Source organism: Girardinichthys multiradiatus, chromosome 20, assembly GCF_021462225.1.
Source record: "Girardinichthys multiradiatus isolate DD_20200921_A chromosome 20, DD_fGirMul_XY1, whole genome shotgun sequence".
NCBI classification, from domain to species: Eukaryota; Metazoa; Chordata; class Actinopteri; order Cyprinodontiformes; family Goodeidae; genus Girardinichthys; species Girardinichthys multiradiatus.
In genome coordinates this window covers 17,949,675-17,975,557 of record NC_061812.1, presented here as the reverse complement: position 1 = coordinate 17,975,557, position 25,883 = coordinate 17,949,675, and the positions used below count along the sequence as shown (strand labels likewise).

Sequence of the window (25,883 nt, the reverse complement as noted above, 5' to 3'; positions counted from 1 at the left end):
TCTCCTGTCCACACTGCAAAAAGTCCCAATACCTGGTTTAATGATCATGGTATCACTGTGAATGACTGGCCAGCAAATTCACCTGGCTTTTATGTGATGCCACACTGATAGAGTCATTTATGTAAAGGAAGCACCAACCAAGTACCAGATTCATATACTGTCCTGTGCATAGACATACTTCTCAATGTTGCTTTTTTAGAAGTCCATTTGTGTCATTAGTTTTCTGTAATATTCAAACTTTCCCAAATGAACACAAAGCCTACATAACATATTAGTTTCACTTTTTGAACTGATTTACAGAAAAAAAACATTTTCTGTTAACTGTTCTGATTCATTATATTTATTTTCAGTATTTTTGAAATTGTTTTATTTATTTATTAAGAGGCACCTATAAAGAATAAATACATGATGGTGGAAAATCTAAGTTGAGCGACTCTAATCAACAACTAGGGGGAGCTCGGAAGCTGCAAATAAAAATGCAGAGTTCTTGAGAAGAAATTCTAAATAATGCAGTGGTGGAAAAGACATTGGCAGATGTTCACTGCAATCAGGCTCAAATGAATTCATATAATTAAAGAGAAATGTTGAAACAAACAACAATCCCATGCTAGTTTGATTACCATTGCAAACCCAACATCAGCTTTCTTCAAAGCAGGTCCATCATTGGTGCCATCTCCGGTCACAGCCACCACCTGCCTCTGATCTGCCATAGTGCTGTCAATAATTCCTGTCAAAACACACAGAGCAGAGCATGCAGCACAGTTAATTCATTCAGTTTTTATGATACACTCAAATTAAACACAATATAGGTCCTTCTCAAAATATTAGCATATTGTGATAAAGTTCATTATTTTCCATAATGTCATGATGAAAATTTAACATTCATATATTTTAGATTCATTGCACACTAACTGAAATATTTCAGGTCTTTTATTGTCTTAATACGGATGATTTTGGCATACAGCTCATGAAAACCCAAAATTCCTATCTCACAAAATTAGCATATTTCATCCGACCAATAAAAGAAAAGTGTTTTTAATACAAAAAACGTCAACCTTCAAATAATCATGTACAGTTATGCACTCAATACTTGGTCGGGAATCCTTTTGCAGAAATGACTGCTTCAATGCGGCGTGGCATGGAGGCAATCAGCCTGTGGCACTGCTGAGGTCTTATGGAGGCCCAGGATGCTTCGATAGCGGCCTTTAGCTCATCCAGAGTGTTGGGTCTTGAGTCTCTCAACGTTCTCTTCACAATATCCCACAGATTCTCTATGGGGTTCAGGTCAGGAGAGTTGGCAGGCCAATTGAGCACAGTGATACCATGGTCAGTAAACCATTTACCAGTGGTTTTGGCACTGTGAGCAGGTGCCAGGTCGTGCTGAAAAATTAAATCTTCATCTCCATAAAGCTTTTCAGCAGATGGAAGCATGAAGTGCTACAAAATCTCCTGATAGCTAGCTGCATTGACCCTGCCCTTGATAAAACACAGTGGACCAACACCAGCAGCTGACACGGCACCCCAGACCATCACTGACTGTGGGTACTTGACACTGGACTTCTGGCATTTTGGCATTTCCTTCTCCCCAGTCTTCCTCCAGACTCTGGCACCTTGATTTCCGAATGACATGCAGAATTTGCTTTCATCCGAAAAAAGTACTTTGGACCACTGAGCAACAGTCCAGTGCTGCTTCTCTGTAGCCCAGGTCAGGCGCTTCTGCCGCTGTTTCTGGTTCAAAAGTGGCTTGACCTGGGGAATGCGGCACCTGTAGCCCATTTCCTGCACACGCCTGTGCACGGTGGCTCTGGATGTTTCTACTCCAGACTCAGTCCACTGCTTCCGCAGGTCCCCCAAGGTCTGGAATCGGCCTTTCTCCACAATCTTCTTCAGGGTCCGGTCACCTCTTCTCGTTGTGCAGCGTTTTCTGCCACACTTTTTCTTTCCCACAGACTTCCCACTGAGGTGCCTTGATACAGCACTCTGGGAACAGCCTATTCGTTCAGAAATTTCTTTCTGTGTCTTACCCTCTTGCTTGAGGGTGTCAATAGTGGCCTTCTGGACAGCAGTCAGGTCGGCAGTCTTACCCATGATTGGGGTTTTGAGTGATGAACCAGGCTGGGAGTTTTAAAGGCCTCAGGAATCTTTTGCAGGTGTTTAGAGTTAACTCGTTGATTCAGATGATTAGGTTCTTAGCTCGTTTAGAGACCCTTTTAATGATATGCTAATTTTGTGAGATAGGAATTTTGGGTTTTCATGAGCTGTATGCCACAATCATCCGTATTAAGACAATAAAAGACCTGAAATATTTCAGTTAGTATGCAATGAATCTAAAATATATGAATGTTAAATTTTCATCATGACGTTATGGAAAATAATTAACTTTATCACAATATGCTAATATTTTGAGAAGGACCTGTATTAGCTGATGGGTCTTGGTTTAATGAAAAAAAGAACAAAAAACATCACAAAATCTAAGTTTTAGGTAAATTAATCCAAAATTGCATTTCTCAAAAATCATGCCACTAACTCACCTTTGACGAGTGTGTGTTTGTCTGTCGGGGATGATCTGGCCAGGACTCTGAGTTTAGGCCACACCTTGTCAATACGCTCCTGCTCCACCTAAACACATACACACACCAGTTTCATGATGCACACAAATGTTCACCAACACAAACATTTTAAAATAAAAAGAGAAAGTGGTTGCAGTTTAGATGTTTTTCTATCATTTTTGAGTCCATCTCTCATTATCTGCTTTTGTTAATGTAACATCTTCTTTACCTCTCCTTTCTCATTACGGATCCTCCTGTTGAACTCTTTGCCATCAATGCATAAGAAATCCTCTCCTGGATGGATGATCCCACACTTGATGGCTATGGCTCTGGCCGTGTTTATGTTGTCACCCGTCACCATTCGTACGGTGATGCCTGCACGCTGGCACTTCTGAATGGCATCGGGCACCTAAACATGTCATTACATGGCAGACATATACAGATTGTGATGCAAACACTAATTATTAAAAGCTTTTTGAAACATCAAAATTACTCTTTTACTTCAGACACAAAACGTTTTTGTAGTTGTGCTTCTGACAACGTATAGAATTAGTTTATGATTTTATAGGGCTGGTTTCAGTATACACCAACTCCAGAAGGATATGTTGACTCTGTCTGTCTACCATTTGGTGTTTGGGTACAGTTGGTTTTAAAGCTTCAATCTTGAAAACAGTAAAGCTGCAAGATAGAAAGCAAAACATGCAATGCAGACCTGAGAGAAACTACAAACTGCATACAGGTAAGTAAACATACTGGATATTTAATTATATGAGACTATAATTATTTTTCGTTTTAAATGCAATGAAGCTTATCTATTAAAATTATATCCCTGTGAACAGGAGTTTAATGGTTAAATGTTTTAAGACATTGTGCATAGAGGGCACAGAGAAAAATATGTCTTATCAACAACTTGCAAAACAGTATTAATTCAGAAATACATCTTCTTGGCAAAGGTCAGAGTGGGAGAGTGCTGCTCTCCAAACACAAACATAAACAAATGTGTTCACATAAAGTAATGAGAGCCCACATCGATTTTTACAAACATGCATGACTCTACCTTCATTGTTTTTTTCTGTTTAAAGCACGGATACACACACACACTCAAACAAACACACACAAATAAACAGAATTGTTCTACTCCACACTCTCATATGTACAGTCAAGTGAAACAGGTTTTCCATTAGCTGGAGGTTCAACACACACACACACACACTGCAATGAAAACATATATCTGTTTTGACTGTCATGTAGCAAAATAATCACTCTAAATATTAAAGCCTATAAGAAGTTTTCAAGCCATTTTGGCTTTGTTGAACAAATATAGCTAAAATCTGCCAGAGGATATTTAAAAATTGTAAGAATTGTCATCTCCTTGAATTAACCTAAAATGGCTAAGCTACTAAAAAAGTGCCAAATTCCTTCTGAATATAACTACTGAATATGCCATTTACTTAATAAATTATCTTTAAAATGTATTTTATTTAACAGCATATTGATGTAAGAACACTGTTCTTTAAAGGGTAAAGACCCTCTAAATAAATTCACATTTTATGCTGAACTAATCTCAAATGACTGGCTAGTCTTAAATAGAAAATACTAATTGAAATGTATTTTATTGTACTCTCTTTGCTATTTTCGTGTTTTTGTGATTGCACTCTAGCCTTTAAAATAGTTAAAATTCCACAAATATTATCTAAAATTGATATTAATAGTTCAGTCTGTAGAAGGTGAGAAAGAATGACTTGTTTAAAGTTGAAAAAAATAAATATAAATTATTTCTAAGGTGTTTCGGGGAAACTGACTTTATTTGTAAAAAGGGACCAATGTGGATTTTCAAGGACATGATAAGGATTAAATCTATTTTCTTACTATTATTACTATGTCATTGTTATCAAGGCTGCTGTTTGTCATTTTTATTACTCTTGGAGTTTTTTTTCCCACAGCTCTAATTGACCGGCCATCTGAGAGAGGAGAGAAAGAAGAAAGTGCAGGATTATTGAAAACGCATCTGACCCGACAACGGAGGAAGGTAGGAGTCTAGATGTTATACTGAAAAACAAGCCTCTTGAGTACCTGATATAGATCTGGTTACAGTCTCATTCTCCTCCATTTCTCTTTACCCATCTTCCTCCCACCTCCATCACTCTCACATCAATCTTATTTCTAATCTATTTATCTGTCTCAGTCTCTGTTTCTCTTTATATTCCTGTTTCTCTCTATGTCCTTCTTCTCAGGAGCACCATATACAGAAGCCAGGAATGAAAAGAACATGAAATTCTGAAGGAAGAGATTAGATGCTAATAAACAAAGTAATAATGTTTACTAGGTTGTGTGATATTTTATCACGGGGAGAAAGTCTTTAAAAAACAAGATGGAAAGATGGTAATGGAGAGCATCCTTTCCCTGAACTGCTTTTAGTTTTCGAAAATGTCAGAGGATGCATTACTTTGAAATTAAAAAAATTGTAAAAACATTAAGGATTTATTATAGTTTTTTTTATTATAGTTAACCTGAAGGGAGAAGGTATAGAAAAGAACAATTGTAGAAAACTTTTCCTGACAAGGAATATTTGTTTTCCTTTGCAGCAGATTATTTATGTTTATTTCTTAAAATTACAATAAAACAAACATACAAAAAGCTGTTTATATGTATTTGTTTGCTATTGATTTATGTTTTTGTCCTAGGTAGGCTCAGATACTTACATAACATAGAACAGAAAGAGAAAAAGAGCACAACTGGATGAAGAAAAGTGGGTGGAGATGCAAGTAAAAAGAGCAAGAGCAATCAGAAGAAGCTGAAATTCAGGCCTTACAATAAAATAGGAGGTGGAACGGTGAAAACATGTTGGGGCGAGGTTGAGTAAGAGCCTTTGTTTACGAGTGATGAGAGTGATGGAAGAAAAATAAAAGGAAGGTGTTTAATAATGCAGTAGTCAGTTAGGATCCTACTTTTGTGTACCATTACTGGAAGTGTGCCAAAGAGGGTCAGCTAACTCACTATACACATTTCCAGCACTCCACTAATTTCATTACACATTTTCTTCAAGAGAAGCCTATCATAAAAGATTTGTGCCAAACCGTTTTGTGATAATCGCTATGTGATTTCTTTAAATCGTGAATTTTAGTAGTCTCCATACACAGTAAAAGATTTAAAACAGCAAAATCCATCCATCCATCCATCCACTTTTCCACATATGCTGTTACATAGACTGGGCAAAGTAAAAACACACAAACCTTTTACCAGTGTTGGCCATTGAAACAAACTAAACTCTTTCTCATTTAGGTCAGTTAGGATTACCAAAAGTATTTGTATCTACTTAATGCTGAAATTATTATAAAAATATTTTCAAGTTATCATTCATAATGGTTACAATGCATTTAAACAAATTGGGAAAGCCCAGGTGATTTCATGGCTTTGCGAGCTTCTGACACACTGCTACCTTGTGTGATTTCATGAAAAAACAAAAAGAAAGTTTAGCGAGTTTGACAGTCAGTCAGTCAGACATTTTCTACCGCTTATTCCATAGTGGGTCGCGGGGGAGCTGGTGCCTATCTCCAGCAGTCTATGGGCGAGAGGCAGGGTACACCCTGGACAGATTGCCAGTCCATCGCAGGGCAACACACAAACAACCATGCACACACTCATTCATACACCTAAGGTCAATTTAGAGAGACCAATTAACCTAACAGGCATGTCTTTGGACTGTGGGAGGAAGCCGGAGTACCCGGTGAGAACCCACGCATGCACGGGGAGAACATGCAAACTTCATGCAGCGAGTTTGACAGTTTTGCAAATACACACAGGGATAAAGACCCTAATTTTTGGAAAATATCCTGTGATCTAAGAGGACTAAAAGTAAACTCTTTGGTTACACTGTTTGCTACACTTAGCATAAAGAGGGGATCCTGGCAAGCATGAGAACACCATCCCAACTGGGAAGTAAAGGAGTGCCAGCATTATGCTGAGAAAGTGTTTTGCTGAAGGTGGGACTGGTGCACCTCACACAATACAAAATGGATGTCATCATGAGAAAAGAACATTAAGTGGAAAAAATGAAGAAATATCTCAAGACCTCAGCCAGGACGATAAAGAATAAATAAAAATTTTCAAATGGACAATGACCCTAAGCATACTGCCAAATTAGTTACAAACTGGCTAAAGGACAACAAATGATTTGTAGTGGCTGTTAAAAAGCCCTAATCCTACTTCAGTGGAATATCTGTGGGCACAGTTGAAATGGGATGAATGGAAGGATACCCAACATGTTTTACCCAAGTCATACACTATAGAAGGCAAATCTACAAACGACTAAGGAAATGTTTGTAAACTAAAATAAAAGATTTTCTGAGGAAAATCCTCATTATTTTGGCTTTTAGCAAAGAGAATAATTTTGATAATCCTAACTAGGATTGAGAGAAATTAGTTACATGTAACAATGTCATGTAATTTAATTTAATTAATTTGTTAGAGTTATAAAAGAAAATATGGATAGCAACTTACAGGTCCCTTTAAAATGACTAATCACAATTTGCATTACATTTAATTATATTATTTGTAAAAAAGAAAGTATGTTAATTAATATTTATGTTTTTTAATTTGATTACATAATGTCAGTAACATCCTTAATTAACTGATGTCATGTGTTTATTTTGTCAGGGTCCGCAAGAATCTGCAGAGAGGATTTATTGAGGATTTCTTTCCTTGTGAAGAAGACTAATACAGAACCAGAACCAAGCACTGTCTGGTAGAGGAGCACAGAACAGTATCATTCTCCCCCAGTGTGATATGTGTAAATATTACAGTAAAATTGTAAGTGAATACAAAACCTCGTAGCAGAAACATTTTCCTAGAATGCTTGTTTTTTTTTGTTGGGGGGGGGGGTTACAAGATTTATAGCAATATGAGATTATTCCCCAGGTGGTGCAGGATGCAGCTGCACGTCTTTTAACTGGTACACAGAGGAGAGAGTCGATAACTCCAGTGTTAGTTTTACTGCACTGGCTGCCTGTTCACTTTAGGGTTCATTCTCAGATTCTTCTTTGTTTTTAAGTCTTTAAACGGCCTTGACCTGCTCTACATCTCTGAGTTTTTACAAGTACTTTGGCCCTCCCATTCACTCAGGTGAGCGGACCAGCTTCTCCTGGGTGTGCCAAGAACGGGACAGAAGCTTGGAGGGGACAGAGCTTTTTCTGTAGCAGCTCCCAGATTTTGGAGTATAATGCCTTTGCATATTAGACAGGCATTTTAACGGTGTATTGTTAAAACTGCTCTGAAAACTCATCCTTTTTTCATTTTCTTTTAAACGAGCAAGAGACGTCATTTATTTGTTTGAGTTGTTTTATTAACATCTTTTATGTCTACGTTTTATATTTGAGTTTTAATGCATTTGTATAATATCTGTTCAGCACTTTGGTCAGCTGCACTGTTTTTAACGTGTTCATAAATAAAGTTGGCCTATGGTCTGGTACCAACATGCCCCCCTCATATGCTCCTACCTCTGGTCTGACAGGATCCTCAATTCCTACAATAGAGATGGCTGTCAGGTCACTGAGGATGTTGTTTTCATCGTCCCAATTGGGCTCAGGATCATTAGGAAAGTCACGGTATGCCACACAGATGGTCCTCAGACCATCACATGCCATAGGCTCAATCACCTTCTTCACCATCTCATCCTTATCTCGTGGGCGGAAAACTCTGGGCTCACCAATTTCATTCAAAATGTGACTGCATCTGAAAAAAATAAAAAAATAAAACATGGCAGCACTTTAAATCTGCCTCTGTTTACCAACCCTAGAAGCACAATTTGTAGTGCTAAATGGATATATATATATATATATATATATATATATATATATATATATATATATATAATTTTTATATATATATATATATTTATATATACACTACCGGTCAAAAGTTCTAAGATCCCTTTCTCATTTAATGGTTTTCTTTATGTTTATGACTATTTACATTGTACGTAGGTTCTCGCTGAAGGCATCAAAACTGTGAATGAACACATATGCATTTATTTAGCAAAATAAAAATTGCAAAAGAACTTTATACTTATATTTTACATTCCTTAAAATAGCTGCCCTTTGCTGTGATGACTGAAATATTAACCTTTGGCCGTCTCTCAGTGAACCTCTGGGAATTTCTTTTAAGACTCTTTGGAAGAGCATTTCAGGTGACCACCTCATGAAGCTCATGGAGAGAATGCCAAGAACTTTTTGTATGTTATACGATTCCATGTGTTTTCATTCATAGCTTTGTTGCCTTTGGTGAGAATCTACAATGTAAACAGTCGTGAAAATAAGGAGACCCATTAAGTGAGAAATGCATTTAAAACATTTGACTGATAGTGTTTGTATATGCATATGTATATTCCTAAACCTTGTGTGAGATGTTTACAGAATGGTTAGAGTTGCTATCGCTGGCAAGATCCTGTCGGACTTCCAGATACAAACCTACAAAATAGTAGCTGTTGTGATTGTTGTGGCCATCCCAAACAATGGAAACATAAGGAAAAAGACACATGGCAAAGTGCAGAAATACAAAGGTAGCTACACTACAACTAAAATGTTTTTGTCGTAACAATGCCTCAAACTATCTTACAAAGCCTGTTTATTTCCCCTTAAACAATGCCATATGTTTAAGGAAAATGCATTTGTGGGTTGAGCAACAGCTGACTGTGTGAGCTGCATGAATCAAAAACTTTGCCAAACTGCAAATGCCAAACAGCTTTTGGTTGCGGCAGTGCCATGGTGTGGGGCAGCATCTCTCTCACTGGTAAAACTAGGTTTTTCATCAATGGAGGCAAAGGCAATGCAAATAGATATCCAGAGATCTTCAAACAGTGGCAATCCCATATCTCCACTCTTAGGGACCAAACTCTATCCTCCTAGATGTCAACGGTTGCCCAGACAATTGGCAATTGTTGAATTGCCGCTATGTGTTGTTTCTTTAAATTTAATAATTCAATTCGATAAATGACATCAGGCAAGAGTTAATAGCAGAAAAAGCTGTTTGGCATTGGCAAGGATGATTTTTGCGAGCGTTTTGCAAGTGCAACCCACGTGCTGTTCCTTACAAATGTCACAGGGAAATAGTCTTTCCAACAGGCTTACTTTTTGAAGTATAGAAAATACTGGACTCACTTCTTGAGTACAATTTCAGAGGCTCCCTTGCTGTACATTCGGAAGCTCCCATCAGGAAGTTTGATTACGGTGCTCATAGATTTTCTGACAGAGTTGAAAGTGTAGACTTTGTAAAGTTTCTCCTCGGGGATCTGGTTTCTTATTGGCTGGTAATCCCGTTTCACATCCAGGACCAATCCCAAGAGTCCGCATTCAGTCTTGTTTCCAACTTGCTTGGGTAGGCCACCTTCCTTATCTGGGGGCTAAAGAAAAGCGAAGGTAATACAGCTATATTAAAACAATTCTGTTCTGGGAACTTAATCAAATTCTAAGAAAAAACACAGGAACAGCTTTGTTTAATTTAATTGTATTCATTGAGATTCTCTTTCCCTCACTGAAATGGTAAATGCCCAGTGAAACACTTGAAATAGCTGCTGCTGATAATTGACTAGCAACCGGGTGACAGGGTTACTGTGTGTGGGAGAGAAGGAGATGAGACAGGTAGAATCAAATTTGGATATTCTTATTTCAAACGAGCAGATCAACCAATCTGTAATTATAATCTGTAATTGTGTGTTTAGAAACATGCAATTATATGGTTCAGTAAACATTTGAGTTTATTACTAACAGAAGAAGACAGCACATAATGCCCCTTCTGTCCTTGAGATCTCAGGTTTGTTTCTGGTAGAGTTAGTACTATACGATTTAGGTTTGGGTTTTTAAATAATCATAAAAGAAAACGATAATGAAGCATCGCCATCTGTACACAATCTCTTAGCAATGTCACAAGCCTATGACACTGCAAAGTAATATGCACTTTAAATGGCTAAATAACAAAAAAGAAATACATACCTATGATTTAGGCTCCCATTGCTTACAAGAAAAATCGCAAATAAAGTTATTGTAGCAGAAGGTTTTCAAAGAATGATATCTGTGGTAGGCAGTTAACACATCTCAGAAAGGCTTTTCAGTACAGGTAGAACAATATAACATTTAGGTTTGTTTTTATATAAATTTGTTATATATAGTTCATTCTCATTTTCACAATATTTACTATATTCAGCTACTCTTTTTTAGGAGGGTAACATAAAGAAAAGATTAGTTCCTTACTGTTGCTTTTGATTCATGAGTTTTTTCTTTTAATTTACTTAAGTGCATACATTTTTTATGGCAAAAATTAGAAAAGTAAAAAAACTAGAAAGAGCCTTGTTTTTTTGTGATCGAGCATTGTTAGAGCTGGAAAGTGACTTTATCCAGTGTTTTACAGTAAAACGACTGACTAGTTTAAATCATGTGGCATGTGAGGTTCTACAGTACATGCTGGTCTCCTGTGTGATCACTGGAAGTGCAAGCAAGCGAGTGGTCAACTTGTGTGAGGCTCAGCATTCCCATGGTAACGCTGGGCAAAGCACACTTGGCAGTTGAGACTTGGGAATAGAGTAATTGAGATTTTCACCACTTGGGTATTCTTACTCGCTGGCTCTGATTCTCTTAAAAGATTCTCTCTTATTTCACTTCACATTAGTCCTCAAATCATTTCGGCTTCTCTTTATCTTTTTCCAACACTTCTTTAGTAGCAGTACCTGAGCCTCACTCTATTTTGAATTCCTGAAGATGATAGAAAACCAAAACTGTTGTCACGTTTTCAGACATACCCCAGCTTTAGTAACACTGACTCACACATTTGGACACAGTTCTTTCTGTCATTTTTCATAACACAGCTATGCCCAGATGATATAAGATGATATAAATCATAATCTTGCTGTTGCTTGTCTACACAGCTGAGGGTTTTTATTTACATTTTTAACATGTAATAATCTTAAATCAGATGTAAGGATTCATATTTTGCTGCAAAAATATTTAAAGTTTTATTAGTTAAACTGATCACTGACAATGAAAATGATAGATGATTTACATTACATTTCTTAAAAATGTGGTCTGAATATGTAATGAGCCCCAAGTAAGTTAAGACTTAGTAGGACTACATTTTGCTGTAATTACAACTGCACGTTTTTAGGTGTATATCTCTGACAGTTTTGCACATTCAAAGACTGAAATTCCAGATGATTTTCTCTTAAAAGATAGCAGCTCAAGCTCCTTTAGATTGAATGAATAATGTAACATCACCTTTCAACTCTTACCAGGGATTCTTAATTTGATTTAAATCCAGAACGCTGTAAAATGGATATGCTTTGATCTAAAGCATTCCACTGTAGCTCTAGTTGTATGTGTAACCTCTGCTAAAGTCCCAAGTCTTGCAGCCTTTCATAGATTTTCTTCCAGGATTACTGTGTATTTCTGAACAGCTTCCCTGTCCCTGCTGAGGAGAAGCATCTCTACACTATGAACATGCGACCTCCATTTTTCACCTTAGAGATGGTTTGTTCAAGATAATGGGCAGTTTTAGTTTTCCACCACACATAGGGTTCTGCATGTAAGCCTAAAAAGTTCAATTTTGCCCTCATCTGACCAGAGCATCTTCTTCCATGTGTTTGCTGTGTTCCCTTAACGGCTTGAGACAAACTCCACTGGTGCAGATTCCCAATCATCCAGGACATGACTATCCTAAATGATTAAGTAGAAGGCAACTGGAGTTCTTCTTTTGTTTTCTGAAGATGACCTCTGAACTAAAAGGCTTTTTCAGTTCTGAAGAATGGGAAGGGTTGAATATTGTTTTATAACATAACGCTGCTTTAAACTTCTCCACATCTTTATCCCTTACCTGTCTGGTGTGTTTCCTGGTCTTTACCCTGTTGTTTGTTCACTTATGTGTACTAACAAACCTCTGAGAACTTCACAGAACAGCCGTATGTGTACTGAGATTAAACTACATACAAGTTGACTCTATCAAGTTGTTCTGTGATTTTAGATGCCAACTGGTTGCACTAGATTTTATTCAGGGGTAAAAGAGTACTATGGGCTGAATACAAATGCATGCCGTACTTTTCAGATTGTTGTAAATCTAATTTATTTATCTGAAGTGAGTGTCTAACAGTTATTTTACAAGTTATTACGTTTCCGTAATAACAGAAAACCCCAAATGTGAACCCTGTCTGTGAAAGAAAACAAAAACAGATGGCTTATCATTCAGCCACATTCCTGCCTAGGTGTAAGTTGCTGTTGTGGGAGATGTATGGGGCTCTTCACCTGATGCTGTTAAAGAAATGGAAAAATAAGGTTTAAGTTATCATGCAGTAAATATTATTTATTTTTACTGAGATAATTCAGTGCCGAACCCTGAAAGTGGAGAACCTCCAAGAGGAATCAGGTGCTTAACAGCTATAAAAGCCATAAGAGTTGAAGATAATAACTCAATAATTTCTTTATTAAATTCAAATAGTTATGTATTTTTGTTATCCACTAAATATTCAGTTTGAAACAACAGGTAGTCATTATATAATTTTTATCTTACTCTATGTAAAATTATATTAGTGAATTTCATTTTGGGAATTTGTTTTCCATTTATTTACTATATTGATAATATTTTTCAACAATTTTGTAAAGCTAGGACTTTAGGACTTCAAAACAATTAATCTAAATTAATAAACATGGTGTTATATATATAAAAAACAAATACTTGACAAAATGCATATCTACTTTTTTAGGGTTAGGTACATCACTTTTATCTCTGTTCTAACCCAAAAAACACCCTTTGAAAAAAAAAGAAAAGCTGAGTCTGATGAAAACACATATTGTGATACATAAGCATGCATCAAAAAACTATAAAACTATGTAAAAAACAAAAGTATCCTCAGTTCCTTAAAGATGTATGAACACCTTTGCAAGGCCCCGTTTAAAACACAAATAATACAATAATTCAAATATCATTGAATATTGATTAACACTGACCAGTCCCAGTTTTCCCGTTTTTTCAGCTGTGGAGGCTGAGGATCTGCATGTGCAACTGAGGGGTTAGAAAGTTCTCTAAAATCACATTAATCATTAAAACCAAATCAGAGTGCAGGCCCATCTTAACCAAGTAATTGGATGTATCCTGTCATTGTTCAGCTGTGTGTCACAAATCACAGACAGGAGAAAAAATATTTTATACTGAGTTTGCGTTAAATAACAGAATTAATGCCTCTTCCTAATGACCAGTGATTACATCAGGAAGACACTGCCTGTCATTGGCTAATGACCGGATGGAATAAATGGCCTCATCAATGTTGACTGGTGGTGTTTCAAGGAATTGGCTCCCAGATGAAACGTCCAGTTAAATCACCAAACCGCAAATAACCACACATTCTATCTTGGAGCTTTAAACAATTTTAGAGAAATGTATTTGATGCAGAGTAGAATATTTAATATTTTGAAATATTGTCACTACTGACTGGTAACTGAGGCAGGAGAAAAATATTAAAATTAATCTAATAAATATAGGACAGAAACAAACACTACTTATTCCCAAAGTTTGTTTTCGTTTCACTGGTTTTACGCACAAGGACAGTTGCTGGCAGTGAACGCTCAGTGTTGGCATGACAGGACTACTGCTGGCATGTCCTGGCCTGGATGTGGCTAAGGACCAGCTGCCCTCTCCCTGGTCCTTGGGTGATCCTGCAGGCAAGGACATATGCCAGAGGGAGAGCTGGCAACTATACTTCCTATTCCACCCGGGGCTCTCCTTAATCCATACCTCCTGTTCCTTCATACTCTCTTGTCATTTTCTTCACACAACATCCAGCCATTTAATGTTGTCTTGAGCTTCAATGTACATTTTCTGCCCTGTTTCAGTTTTTCACAACATCTCATTCCTTTCCACTTCCTTTGTTCTGTATGACTTTCTCCTCAACCTTATCAGTTTCCCCTGTCTCTTATGGGGTTCCTCACCTCCTTGGCCTCCTCTCCTATCTTGTTCCCTTGTTTGAAGGACCATAACACATTGTTGCTTTCCATACTGCTAGAAAAGCCAACCAGGCTAAGGCCTCGGGCGTGCTGGGAGCCAAAATACAGCCTTGCAGTCCATTATAAGAATGCTTGTCATGTGACTGCAGTTTCGCTTTTCTTCCATCTAATCCTGTCTTTGCTTTCCACTGCCTCTTAATATTATGGCCTTATTCAAGGCTTTTCCATTTATTATAATTGAACTTTTTTTTGACATTTACTCACTCTAAAACCAAAAATACAAGAAGTTCACATTTTAGCTAAATATTATGTCCAAATAAATTTCTAGAAAAAACACATTATCACAATTCTTATAACAACACTTTTCATCATCCCATAATACATTCAACTATGTCATACTCTCTATCTGGTTTGGTCTCTCAGCCCCCTTGAAATTTTGGAACAATTCATAGCAGACTTCCTGGTTGGACTCAACACTGTACATCTCTCTCTCTCTTTCTAGTGCTTTAACTTTTCAAGATTATTTTCTACATAATGGTGTACTAAACTGTATTTTAAAATTCTTTTTATTGCCAAATGTATAGCCCTATTTGCTCTGATGCTAAAACCCAATCTTGGAAATGGCTGTTCCACTAAGTCTGGTAGAAAGGGACATTTGCCGCTGCCAGCCTTTAAAAATTGTTATGGCCAGAGCTCATTCTTTTATGTCTATACCAAGGCATGGAATGGTACATTGCACAGTACCATTCCATGCCTTGGTATAGACATAAAAGGCACTACTTCAACATTTGGCACTTTTTAAGATGTCTCTGCTGGACACGTTTCACTACAATCACTGATAGGGAGCTGCATTTACATAAACAGACTGGAATTTGTCAGACAAATGAAATCTAAACCAGCTTAGTGCTGTTTCCCTGATCCCTACAACATATTCCAGCCTTTCTAAGTAAATATCGTGATCAACTATATCAAATGCAGCACTAAGCTCTAACAGGACAAGTACAGCCACAAGTCCATTACCTGAGGCCTTAAAATATCATAAGTGACTTTCAGTAGAGCTGTTTCAGTGCTATGATGACCTCTGAAACCTGACTTCAACTCTTCAAACTGGTCATTACTGTGTAAATGCTTACATGTAATTAGCAACATTTTTTTAATTGATAAGAAAGGAAGATCTGACATAGTTTTGTAATTTATTTAGTCATATTGACTAAGAGAAGATTTCCTAAGTAAATGTTTAATTACAGCTACCTTGAAAGCCTGTGGTATGTATCTATTTACTAAAAATAGATTAATCATAAAAAATGGGGGCAGTAATCAATGGGAACACTTTCTTAAATAATTTATTTCATTTTTGATAACTGGATCAAAACTGTCCAAACACAGTTACCTCTAATGCTGCTTCGCTCACTGAAGACAAAGTAATCACGTTTGGAAGGATGAAAATGCTTTTATTTTTAATAGATTACATTTTATTTATAAAGAATCATATAAAGTTATTACTGCTGAGAGCTGAGGGGATGGAGGGCTCAACAGAACTATGACTATGTGTAGGTTTGGCAACTGTACAAAAGAATCCCAGAATTATTCTCCTCTATTAATGATAAAATATATGCTGTTCTAGCTTGGTGAATGGTCTTTATGCAACAGAGACTAGACTATTTTTCCAGATTAAGTAGGACTCCTACATATGTGTATAATGGGTGGGATGAATCTGTTAGAAACGCTTACAGGTTGGTGGTCGTGGACTGCGATCTAGGACTATGCTTCCTACGTACCGTCGCCCAGGCAGCCTGTGGTCCCAGCTACGCAGACTTACCGTCGCCCAGGCAGCCTGTGGTCCCAGCTACGCAGACTCTGCACCTTACCAAACAGCTTACAAATTCTCTAAATTGTCCGTAGGTATGAGTGTGCATGGTTGTTTGTACTGTGTGTCTCTATGCTGCCATGTGATGGACTGGCGACCTGCCCAGGGTGTATCCCGCCTCCTGTCCAATGACTGCTGAAGATGGGCACCAGGACCCCCCAACCCAACCTGGCACTATGTGAAAGCATAATTCTCCCAAAATCTAACAACTGGTTGTGCCATCCTTGCCAGCAATTAGTCAATTCCTTGGTGGTATGCTTCAGATATTCGTCCTGCGGTGCTTGAGCTTTACGTCATCAAGTGATTGATGGAAATTCTCCTTTAACGTGTTTTGGTAAAGATCAGAATTCATGATTACATAAATTACGGCAAGTTACCAAAGTCCTTAAGCAGCCCCAAACCATTACAGCACCACCACCAATATAATATCATTTTCCTAAAAGGTTGTGTTAGTTTTGTAACAGATGTAACAGGATGCACACATTCCAAAAATGTCCACTTTTGTCTCATTAGTCTACAAATTATTTTCACAAGTCTTAAGGATCATCTCATTCCGTTCTACGTCCTTTCATTATTTTTTTGGGGGGTAAATGTGACATGGCCCTTTGTGGTCAGCATTGTTTTTTGCATTGGATTGCTCTACTATGGATGCTACGTTTGGTCAGTCTGTCTTTCTTAGTGTTGAATCATAAACACTGACCTTAACTTAGACAAATAATGCCTGCAGTGCTCAAGATGTTGTTATGTGGGTCTTTTGTGACCCTCATTGCTGAGTTGTGATTGTGGGCCTGGAGTAATTTTGGTAGGCCATTCACTCCTAGAAAGGTTTATCACTGTTCCAACCTTTTCTGCATTGTGAATATTCGCCCTCACTACTGTTTGCTGCTGAACTAAAGTCTTAAACGGCTTTCTAAATCTTTTCAGACTTGTAGGTTCCTTGTCTCTCATCTGTTCCTGAGTTTCTCTGGACTGGGGCATAACCTGTTAGTTTTTGAGATATTTCAGCCTACTTCATACTGTCAGACAGGTACTCTTTCATTGATTTCTTTATTCTACAGGTCTGACAGTTATCAGGCCTAGGTGTGGCTTAGTAAACAGAAGTTAATGAAGTTAAACTCAGGGTAAATATAACTTTATGAATGGTGCTTAAAATAAAACAGAAATAATCAGCTTAGAAAGTTGAATATTGTTGATGCCCCTAGCAACATTCTAGGCCTCTTCACTCCAGATGATTACTATGTGATCAGAAATTTGGGCTTTTATTTTGACAGTTCTTGTAAATTAAATAAACTCTAGAGTTGTTGAATCCAACATTTTCCAACTTAGCTTTAAAGTCTACTCATTCTTACCCAAAAAAAAGATCTGAAAACGTGATGGGTGCTTTTTATGACATTGTTCTTGGAGTGTTATAATGTATGTTGGTCTGGACCTGTCTTTTTTCATGACCTGCAAACAGTCTTAAATGCGGCCACCTGTCTTCTAAAGGATACTAAACAGCAAGAACGCATTTCAACTTTAGGATTTTATTGCTGCTCTTTAAAGTTTTACATGGTCTTGTATCGCCATATTAAAGCAAACTACTTAGCCCTTACACTCCAGTGAGAGCACCCTGGTCAACCAACCAGTTTCTCTTAAGTACTCCAAGATCTAAACTAAAACATAGAGGTGATCGGGCTTGAAAACCCAATATAAGTTGTGGCCCAAAATAAGGACTGGTGTAATAGTTGAGTCTTTTAAATCAGTGTGAAAGATTTATTTTTATTCTTGGGCTTTTAACATTTGTTTAATGAACTATGTTACTGCACTTACTGATGAACAATAAACTGAAGCCAAGTTTGATTACAAACTTTAAATTGCTGTTTGAAGACAGGCAACATCTTATAACGTATTATGGTTCTAGTTCTATCTACATGGCAAAACGTTTTGTTTTAACTAAATAATAAGTTACCCCTTTATAAAGACAGTACACACTGTTTATTTGTATGACCCAAGCAGGTGGTTAAAACTACATGAAAGTGAGCTCCGAGGACATTCACACTGCCGTACTAAACATACCACTGTGCTGCAGGAACACACACTTGTGGTCTGAGTACCTCCAGCTGAGATATTACAGATGTGTGTATGAGTGATTGGTGTGTGTTACTGTACAAGATCCTCTGTTTTTGACAAACTATTTGAATGTCAACAAATTAGCTCCTACTCCACTGGAAATTTTTTGTTTTTCTGTGAAATTATACAAATGAACCAATTTCACTGAAGGTTCTTCATCTTTGTGTACTATATATGACCTAAATGAATGAGAAGTTTTTTTTATGTGTAAAAATATGTAAATTCTTCCAGTTGTTATGGCAGCATACATGAGCTGATTGAAGGCACAGTGATATAGCAGAAGCTGTATTATGATGCCAGGGAGCACTAGAGGGATTGATATGGTATCAAAGCCTGCCTCTATGCCTTTGTGTCTTTATGTGGTGGCCATCAAAGACTTCCATAGCCATTCCTGCATCCCACAGGACTCTGGCATCTTATATAAGAACACACCAGCAAGCATACTGCAGGGCTGAAGTGGCACTGAGGGAGTGGAGGCGGCTGAGGAAGGGAAAGAGGAAAAAACTAAATATTACTCAGAAATCTCTCTTCCGCATCCGGCTTTTTGGATTCCCTAATTAATCTGTCATCCTACAACATACTTTGTTCCTCTGCTTCATTCTTCCTTTAAGTAAAGTAATGTCATGGGTACCATATGACAGAGTGAAAGTTTTCATTTTTCATTTAGAGGTTAGTGCCTGACAGTAAGTCCTTCAAAAATGAACATCATTGTAGCACATTACTCGAAATAATTATGCAGCTCATTTCTTTTGGTTTTCTATGTTGCTTTGTTAAGTTATTGTGTATGTACAATACTAAAAGAATCTAAAGAATATAGGCAATATTTATAGTAAATGCTATTATCATTATCATTGTAACAAAATTATCTTTAACAATGTCATGCACAGTTTAACTGACACTGCTGTGCCATGGTTTTAGAAAGAACAGCTCACACAACAGTTTTAGGATCTAACACCACTGACCTAAAAACATTTGTCTTTGCACTACAAATCTTTTTCATCTGTTACTGTAGTAATTCTAAAGAGAATGCCAAAAAAACACCTATAAAACCCTACTAAAATGTCGAGCAGCAAAGTTTAAGAATTTGCAAAAATATGGCTGCATCCTTTGATTTTAATGGCAATAAAACAGTTTTATTTTTGTATAACACTGCTTGATTTATCTTATATATGGACTGTTCTAATGTGGTACATATGTGAAATCAAAATATTGGCTTTTATTGTTACCATATGATACCCTGTCACATAACAAGAGAACTTATGATGAATATTTACTTTTGACAATAAATTCTTTACTTGAGTGTGTATAAACTATTCTGTTGCCTCACATTGCAAAGTAAAATTAACAAAAATATGCACTCTTTTCACCAACAAGGTCACCTTTTCAATCAGGAAGAATCAGACAATAACATTAACTGCATGCAGCATATTTTCAATTTTTGAAAAAAAGTATCTAATGATATGAAATTATTCTAATAAAGAGTTTTAAACTTAAGAAAAAGGTACAGCACCTGGGAAAACAAAAACAAAGGCTTTGATCCGATATGATATTTTCATCTTTTAATGATAATAGAGTTTAATGAGTTGGCCTGTTATACAGTGTCCTAATGATAAATGGTCGACCTGTACAGTGTGTGTCGCACCTCTCACTCAATGACTCCTTGAGACAGGCACCCGTGCCCCCGCAACCCTGACAAGGAATAAGCGGGTATAGACAAAGGATAGATGTTTGAGGTTTTGCTTAGATTACTTATGTTGTTTTCCTTCAGATTGCCATGCATTCAGTACTGAGACAAAATACCAAAAGAATAACAATAACAATCCTGACAGCTTATTAAAACTCCATGTTTCATATAAAACAAATTTATCCCTGTATTAATCCCTGCTGCACAGCATGACTCTGTTCTGGGACCTCTCTGCTCTTCCATGTACAGATGTGTAATGCCTGAGGCAGGTTAGGCAGCAGCAAAGACCTCTTAGTATACAGAACAGAGCTGCATCAATGACAGGCATGAAATTGATTAAGTCTGACAAAGTTTAGGGATTGAACTAGAGGGCAAGGGCAAAGAAGCTAGCTAAAAGAGGCCTGTAATGGCAAAAAATGGATCACAAAAGAGTTTCAATCATTGCCTGTAAATGCTAGGTAAATTTCTGCAAGTGTTTTAAATAGAAAAAATATTAATTGCTTCAGATGTCACCCATGATGCAGTTATGGACAGTCCTGGCAAAATGTAACCACATCAGTATACAAAAGGTGAAAGGAAAACCTGATACAGATATACAAGCTTCAGAATAGTATAGACTCAAATTTGCTTGTATGTGAAGAACTCAGGCTTTCTTTTTGGAACCTAGTTTATTTGTCATAAATACGTTTCAGACATGCGGTCCAACTGTTTTAGAATATCTGACGAGAGCATGTACTATATGTGTCTGTTTCTTCTTGCATGCAGGTCCAGTTGGCATAGACAAAATTTCTGTCTACTGCACTCACTGTAAACAAGAGACCATCTCCAGCACTTAGACAGATTGGATTCAATTACAGTCGGCTATGCTATGAATATCAGATAAGACAAAATTACACGACCGTTCTCAAGGTGACAAGTTGAGTGAATGCCTGGTGAATCTAAAGCAGCAGCCAAGGACACTGACTGCATGCTTTCCCAAGATGAGAACACTGCAGACCTGGTCTCATTATATGCTCTCACAGCTGAGACTGAGTAATTTAATATAATACTCTTCCCAGGATGTTTAATTCATAGAAATAAGATCAATAGAATATCAAATTTAGTAAAAATTAAATTAAACTTTGCTTCTTTTTACCTTTTTGATTATTGTCTAAAGACCATAACACCTACTTACCTTTGTCAAAATATGTAACGAATATTTAAATGAAAGGCCACTTAGGGAACTGGGTAATAGAAACAATTATTATAGAACTTACCAGTATCTTTGAGGTATAGGCGCTGTTGATAGAGATGGCATTGACCAGTAAATCCAAGGATTTGGGTGAGATTGCACCAGGATCTGGAATTTCTTTGTAATGCACATCTCCTACATAACACTGCACGGCTGTCATACGGTTGGTGGTTAGCGTGCCTGTCTTGTCGGAGCAGATGGCGGTTGCATTGCCCATTGTTTCACAAGCATCCAGGTGACGCACAAGGTTGTTGTCTTTCATCATTTTCTGTTGGCAGGATACATGGATGCATCTCAAAACAGTTGAAAACATGAACTGAGTTGTTGCTTAAAATAGCCCATCAGGCCTGTGCACTGCTTGATATTCACTGGTAACCATCATTAAATTATTACATGTCTGTATTTTTACAGTATATTCAGACATATAATTATATTGGAAAAAGAAAAGAAAATTCAGAACAGTATCTGAACTGTTTTGATGTTGGGAATCTGATGTTGTGGTATCAGGGTGTAAGAATTAACTACATAACATTTCCATACATAAAATTAAATTATGGTTTTGGGACAATTCTAAGATATTTTAGAAAATTTAAGTGAATATAATCACAAATAGAGATTCAAAAAAGAACAAGAAAACCATATAAACTACGGGTCTTGCGGGTTTTATTCAAGATCAGACCATTACCTAGTCTCATGCAGGACGTCCGGGTTTGTTTTTCCTTACCTTGACTGAATATGCCAGGGAGATGGTCACAGCCAGCGGCAGCCCTTCTGGTACAGCCACCACCAACACAGTCACGCCAATGATGAAAAACTTCACAAAATACTGGACGTAGATGGGAGTGCACTCTGGCATCCAAGGACGCTTCTCCATGACAAAGTTGTTGATGGCAAAATACAGGACCAAGATGATGACAGTAACAGCAGACATGAGCAAACCTGGAAGAGATGAGGAAGGCGTCCAATAAGAAAAGGAATGATGAAAGAGAAAACTCAGAAGATTATTAAGCCCTTGAATAATGATCCAAGGCATGAGGCCTGTTGTTCGTTTTGTGCAATTTTCTGTAAGGCAAGCTCTTTACAACTGTGGAGGCTGATGCTAAATATGTAGATGTCCATCCAAGAACATTACAGAACACAACCACCCAGCATCATGAGAAGTCCAGATTTGGCCAATATCAAACTTTGTCAAGCATCACTAATGAAGTCTAATGCATGAATCTTTTGTGTCTGGTAACCTTCAATGATTGTTTTAATTGAATGTCTGATGCTACAACAACAGGGGTCTCTAACATGAACACAGGTGTCTCTAGCTCGAGTCGTTAAGATATACTCTCCTGCAGGGATGCATCCAAAAGCTGCAAAACAGTTCTTCTCATTTGTTCCTATTTTAGAGGGTAAGCTCCATTAAAATGAAATCATTTACTTACTTAATGATGGTCTGCTTGTGTTTTAAATTACATCCATATTGTACAACTCCATCTGGGTGCTTAACCTTTTATGTTTATTTAAATGATTATATCCTTTTGTTACAATAATAACCAATTAATGAGGAGAGCTTTATCTGTTGATTTCAGTAAATCTTGATCTCCTCAGTGGTCTAACTGGGATCTACAGCAGAAGAAACTGACAAACATGACAAACACACGTGAAAATGTAATCCGCAAAATGAACATTAAGCAAGACGGAAAAAGGGGCAAGTTGACAGATAGAGCCATAAAAAAGCAATCCTATGCTCTTAACTGGCTGGCTAACAGCTATGTTATCGTGTAAATTCTTTACAATGCTTTACTCAGTCCTAAGAATACCAATCACCAGGAGACGGCTGCATAGTTGACTGCTCAGTCAGCTCATTCTCCTTAGATTTGTGGCTCATACACCCTCATGTGTCCAAACTACAGTATTACCATCCTCTTAATTGCTCCATGACATCCTTAAAATATTTTACTTTCTGGTCAAAAACACACAAAATATTGAAAGAGGTAAATAGTGGTGAGATAAGGCCTTTAAGTCCAGATATTCAGTAGAAACCCCATATGAGCCAAGAGCATCACTTTTATGCTACTCCATTCATGGTATTTCATTGTGTTGACACCATGTCCCCATTCCATCACTCAGGAAAACACTGATATAATAAAACACTTTAAAAACAAGCACTACTTTAAGGAATTCTCTAAATAAAACCTTGACTTTTCTCAAGACAGTGTTCAATTGTAATGCTACTGTGTTGCTGCTTTAAAGACACCCTCACAGCAAGTCAGACATATTAAGAACACTGATATACAAACCTTTACTTGGCATCAACCTTTCTCTACCACTGCTTTAAATGAAACAAAACAAAAAAAACTGATGTGGATAAATCAACACCAAACCCCCAAGTGCCTGTGTTGAGAATCATCAAGTCCCTTAAGGCCAGGTTTTTCAGAAAAAATGGGGCAAATAGGCTTTCAGAGTTCTATAATTCAGACACCTTAGTCTTCTTTCTCATAGCCTTGATTCCTTCAAGCAACTGCAAACTACACCTTCTTTGTACAACATATTTACTTGATGGACAGGATGATGGCTCAGTACCTTGTTGTCGCTGATTTTCTGCCTGAATGAGTGATATATAAGTCTGGATGCAATTTGCTGTACCTGCTTTGCCGATCTGGACAGCTAGCTTGGTCAGCTTCCCCTGCAGCACAGACTTCTCTTTCTTTGGAGCTGACACTCTCTTCCGCTCCTTCTCGTCAGTCTCTCCCCCTTCAGCGCTTTTCAGAGGCTGCATTTCCATGGCAGCTGCTCCATCCTGCTTCTTCACTGTAAACACCAGAAGAAATAAAAAAAAAAAAAAAGAAATCCATTGTTAGTGACTGAATGAAGAAAAATGACACTTAACTGTACTCTGTCTGGTACAGATAGTACTGACATGAAATTTATATTTCATACCATCAAAGAATAAATATAATAGCCCAAGACAAAATGGGAATTAAATGGTTTGTGTGAAAACCCACACAGTATTTAGAGGTTCATTAAATAGTGAAGGAGCGTCATTTAAACAAAACATTTTACATAATTTATTTTATGCACACAAGGAAGATTAAGATGAGTTTTACACAGAAATAAAAATTTACCTGAAAGAAAAAAAACAATAAGATAAACAGGAATACACTAAACTACTAAAAATAATTTAAAACAACTAAGGTAAAATACAACAATTAACAAAAACAGCAAATATACATATTATTTTTGTTAAATATTGTGGTGTTTTCAACTGCATTGAAATTTGTATTCATTTATGTTCTGCTCTTGCTATGTAAATTTCTGCAAGTCATTTGTTAAGGAAAATTATCGTTTCTAAACTATCCCTACCATTTTTCAAATTTTGTTACATTACAACCACAAACTTTGAGGTATTTTATTGAGATTTTATGTGATAGACCAACAGTGCATAAGTGAGAAGTGGAAAAAATAATTAAACATTGTATTCAACATTACAAATACAAATCTGAAAGGTGTGGAGTGCATTTGTATTCAAGACCAAAGAGTCACTACTATGTAAAACTCTATGCTGCTGAAATCACAGCTGCAAGTCTGTTTAATTATGTACTTACTGTATTTATTAATGTACTTACAGTATTAATTACTAGACTTGAACTGTGCCATTCTAACACAAAAAAATGCTTTTATATAAATAATTCCACTGTAGTTCTGGCTATAGGTTTAGGTTCATCCTCCTGCTAGAAGGTGAACCTCCACCCCAGTTTTCCCAGTCCTTTCTAAAAAAAAATAAAAGCATCCCCACAGCAAGATGCTGCCACTGCTATGTTTCACCATGGGGATAGGGTATTAAGGGTGACAGGCAGTTTTAGTATTTTTTGCCAAACATAGCATTTTGCATAAGGCCTAAAAAACAATTCTGGTTTCATCTGAGCAAAGCACCTTCTTCCATGTGTTTACTGACTTCGGTTTCCAGCTTGTGGCAAACTGCAAACAGCACTTTTAATGGCTTTCTTCTTGCCACTCTTCGACAAAGGACAGATTATTGTGGTTCATGACTGTTGTTCTGTCAAGAGATTCTCCCAACAGAGCTGAGGATCTCTACATCTTCTCCATGGACCTCTTAGCAGTTTCTCTGACTCTCACTTTAGGTTGACAGCCATGCTTTGGTAGGTTTGCAGCTGTCCCATACTTCTTTTCCATTTTCAGATGATGGATTAAGTACTGATCTGTGAGATGTTCAAAGCTTGGGGCATGTTTTCATAACCTGAGCATGGTTTACACTTCTCCACACATTTCTGTATTTCTTGATGTTTGTGATGCTGTTTGTTCACTATTGATTTCTAACAAACCTCTAAGACCTCCAAAGAACATATGCAGTCCTTTGTGTCAGTTTATCACATACAATACTGATACAACATGACCAAATTTGAAAAAGTTAAATAGGGTATGAATACTTTTGCAAAGCACCTCAAAACCATAGAGGAAA

General features: G+C 37.1%; 1 protein-coding gene across 17 annotated transcripts in view; it reads right to left on the bottom strand.

Moving 5' to 3' along the window:
* The window catches only part of atp2b2 (ATPase plasma membrane Ca2+ transporting 2), a 198,711-nt gene that overhangs the window by 13,825 nt on the left and 159,003 nt on the right, over positions 1–25,883 (bottom strand). For all 17 annotated transcript variants that reach the window (XM_047346414.1, XM_047346413.1, XM_047346415.1 and 14 more), the window contains 8 exons: positions 24,050–24,214; positions 22,140–22,354; positions 21,441–21,683; positions 9,704–9,945; positions 8,045–8,279; positions 2,779–2,958; positions 2,532–2,619; positions 621–727 (listed from right to left, as the gene is read on the bottom strand). In XM_047346414.1, coding sequence (XP_047202370.1) covers positions 621–727; positions 2,532–2,619; positions 2,779–2,958; positions 8,045–8,279; positions 9,704–9,945; positions 21,441–21,683; positions 22,140–22,354; positions 24,050–24,214 — 1,475 coding nt within the window. The remainder of the gene's footprint in view (positions 1–620; positions 728–2,531; positions 2,620–2,778; positions 2,959–8,044; positions 8,280–9,703; positions 9,946–21,440; positions 21,684–22,139; positions 22,355–24,049; positions 24,215–25,883) is intronic.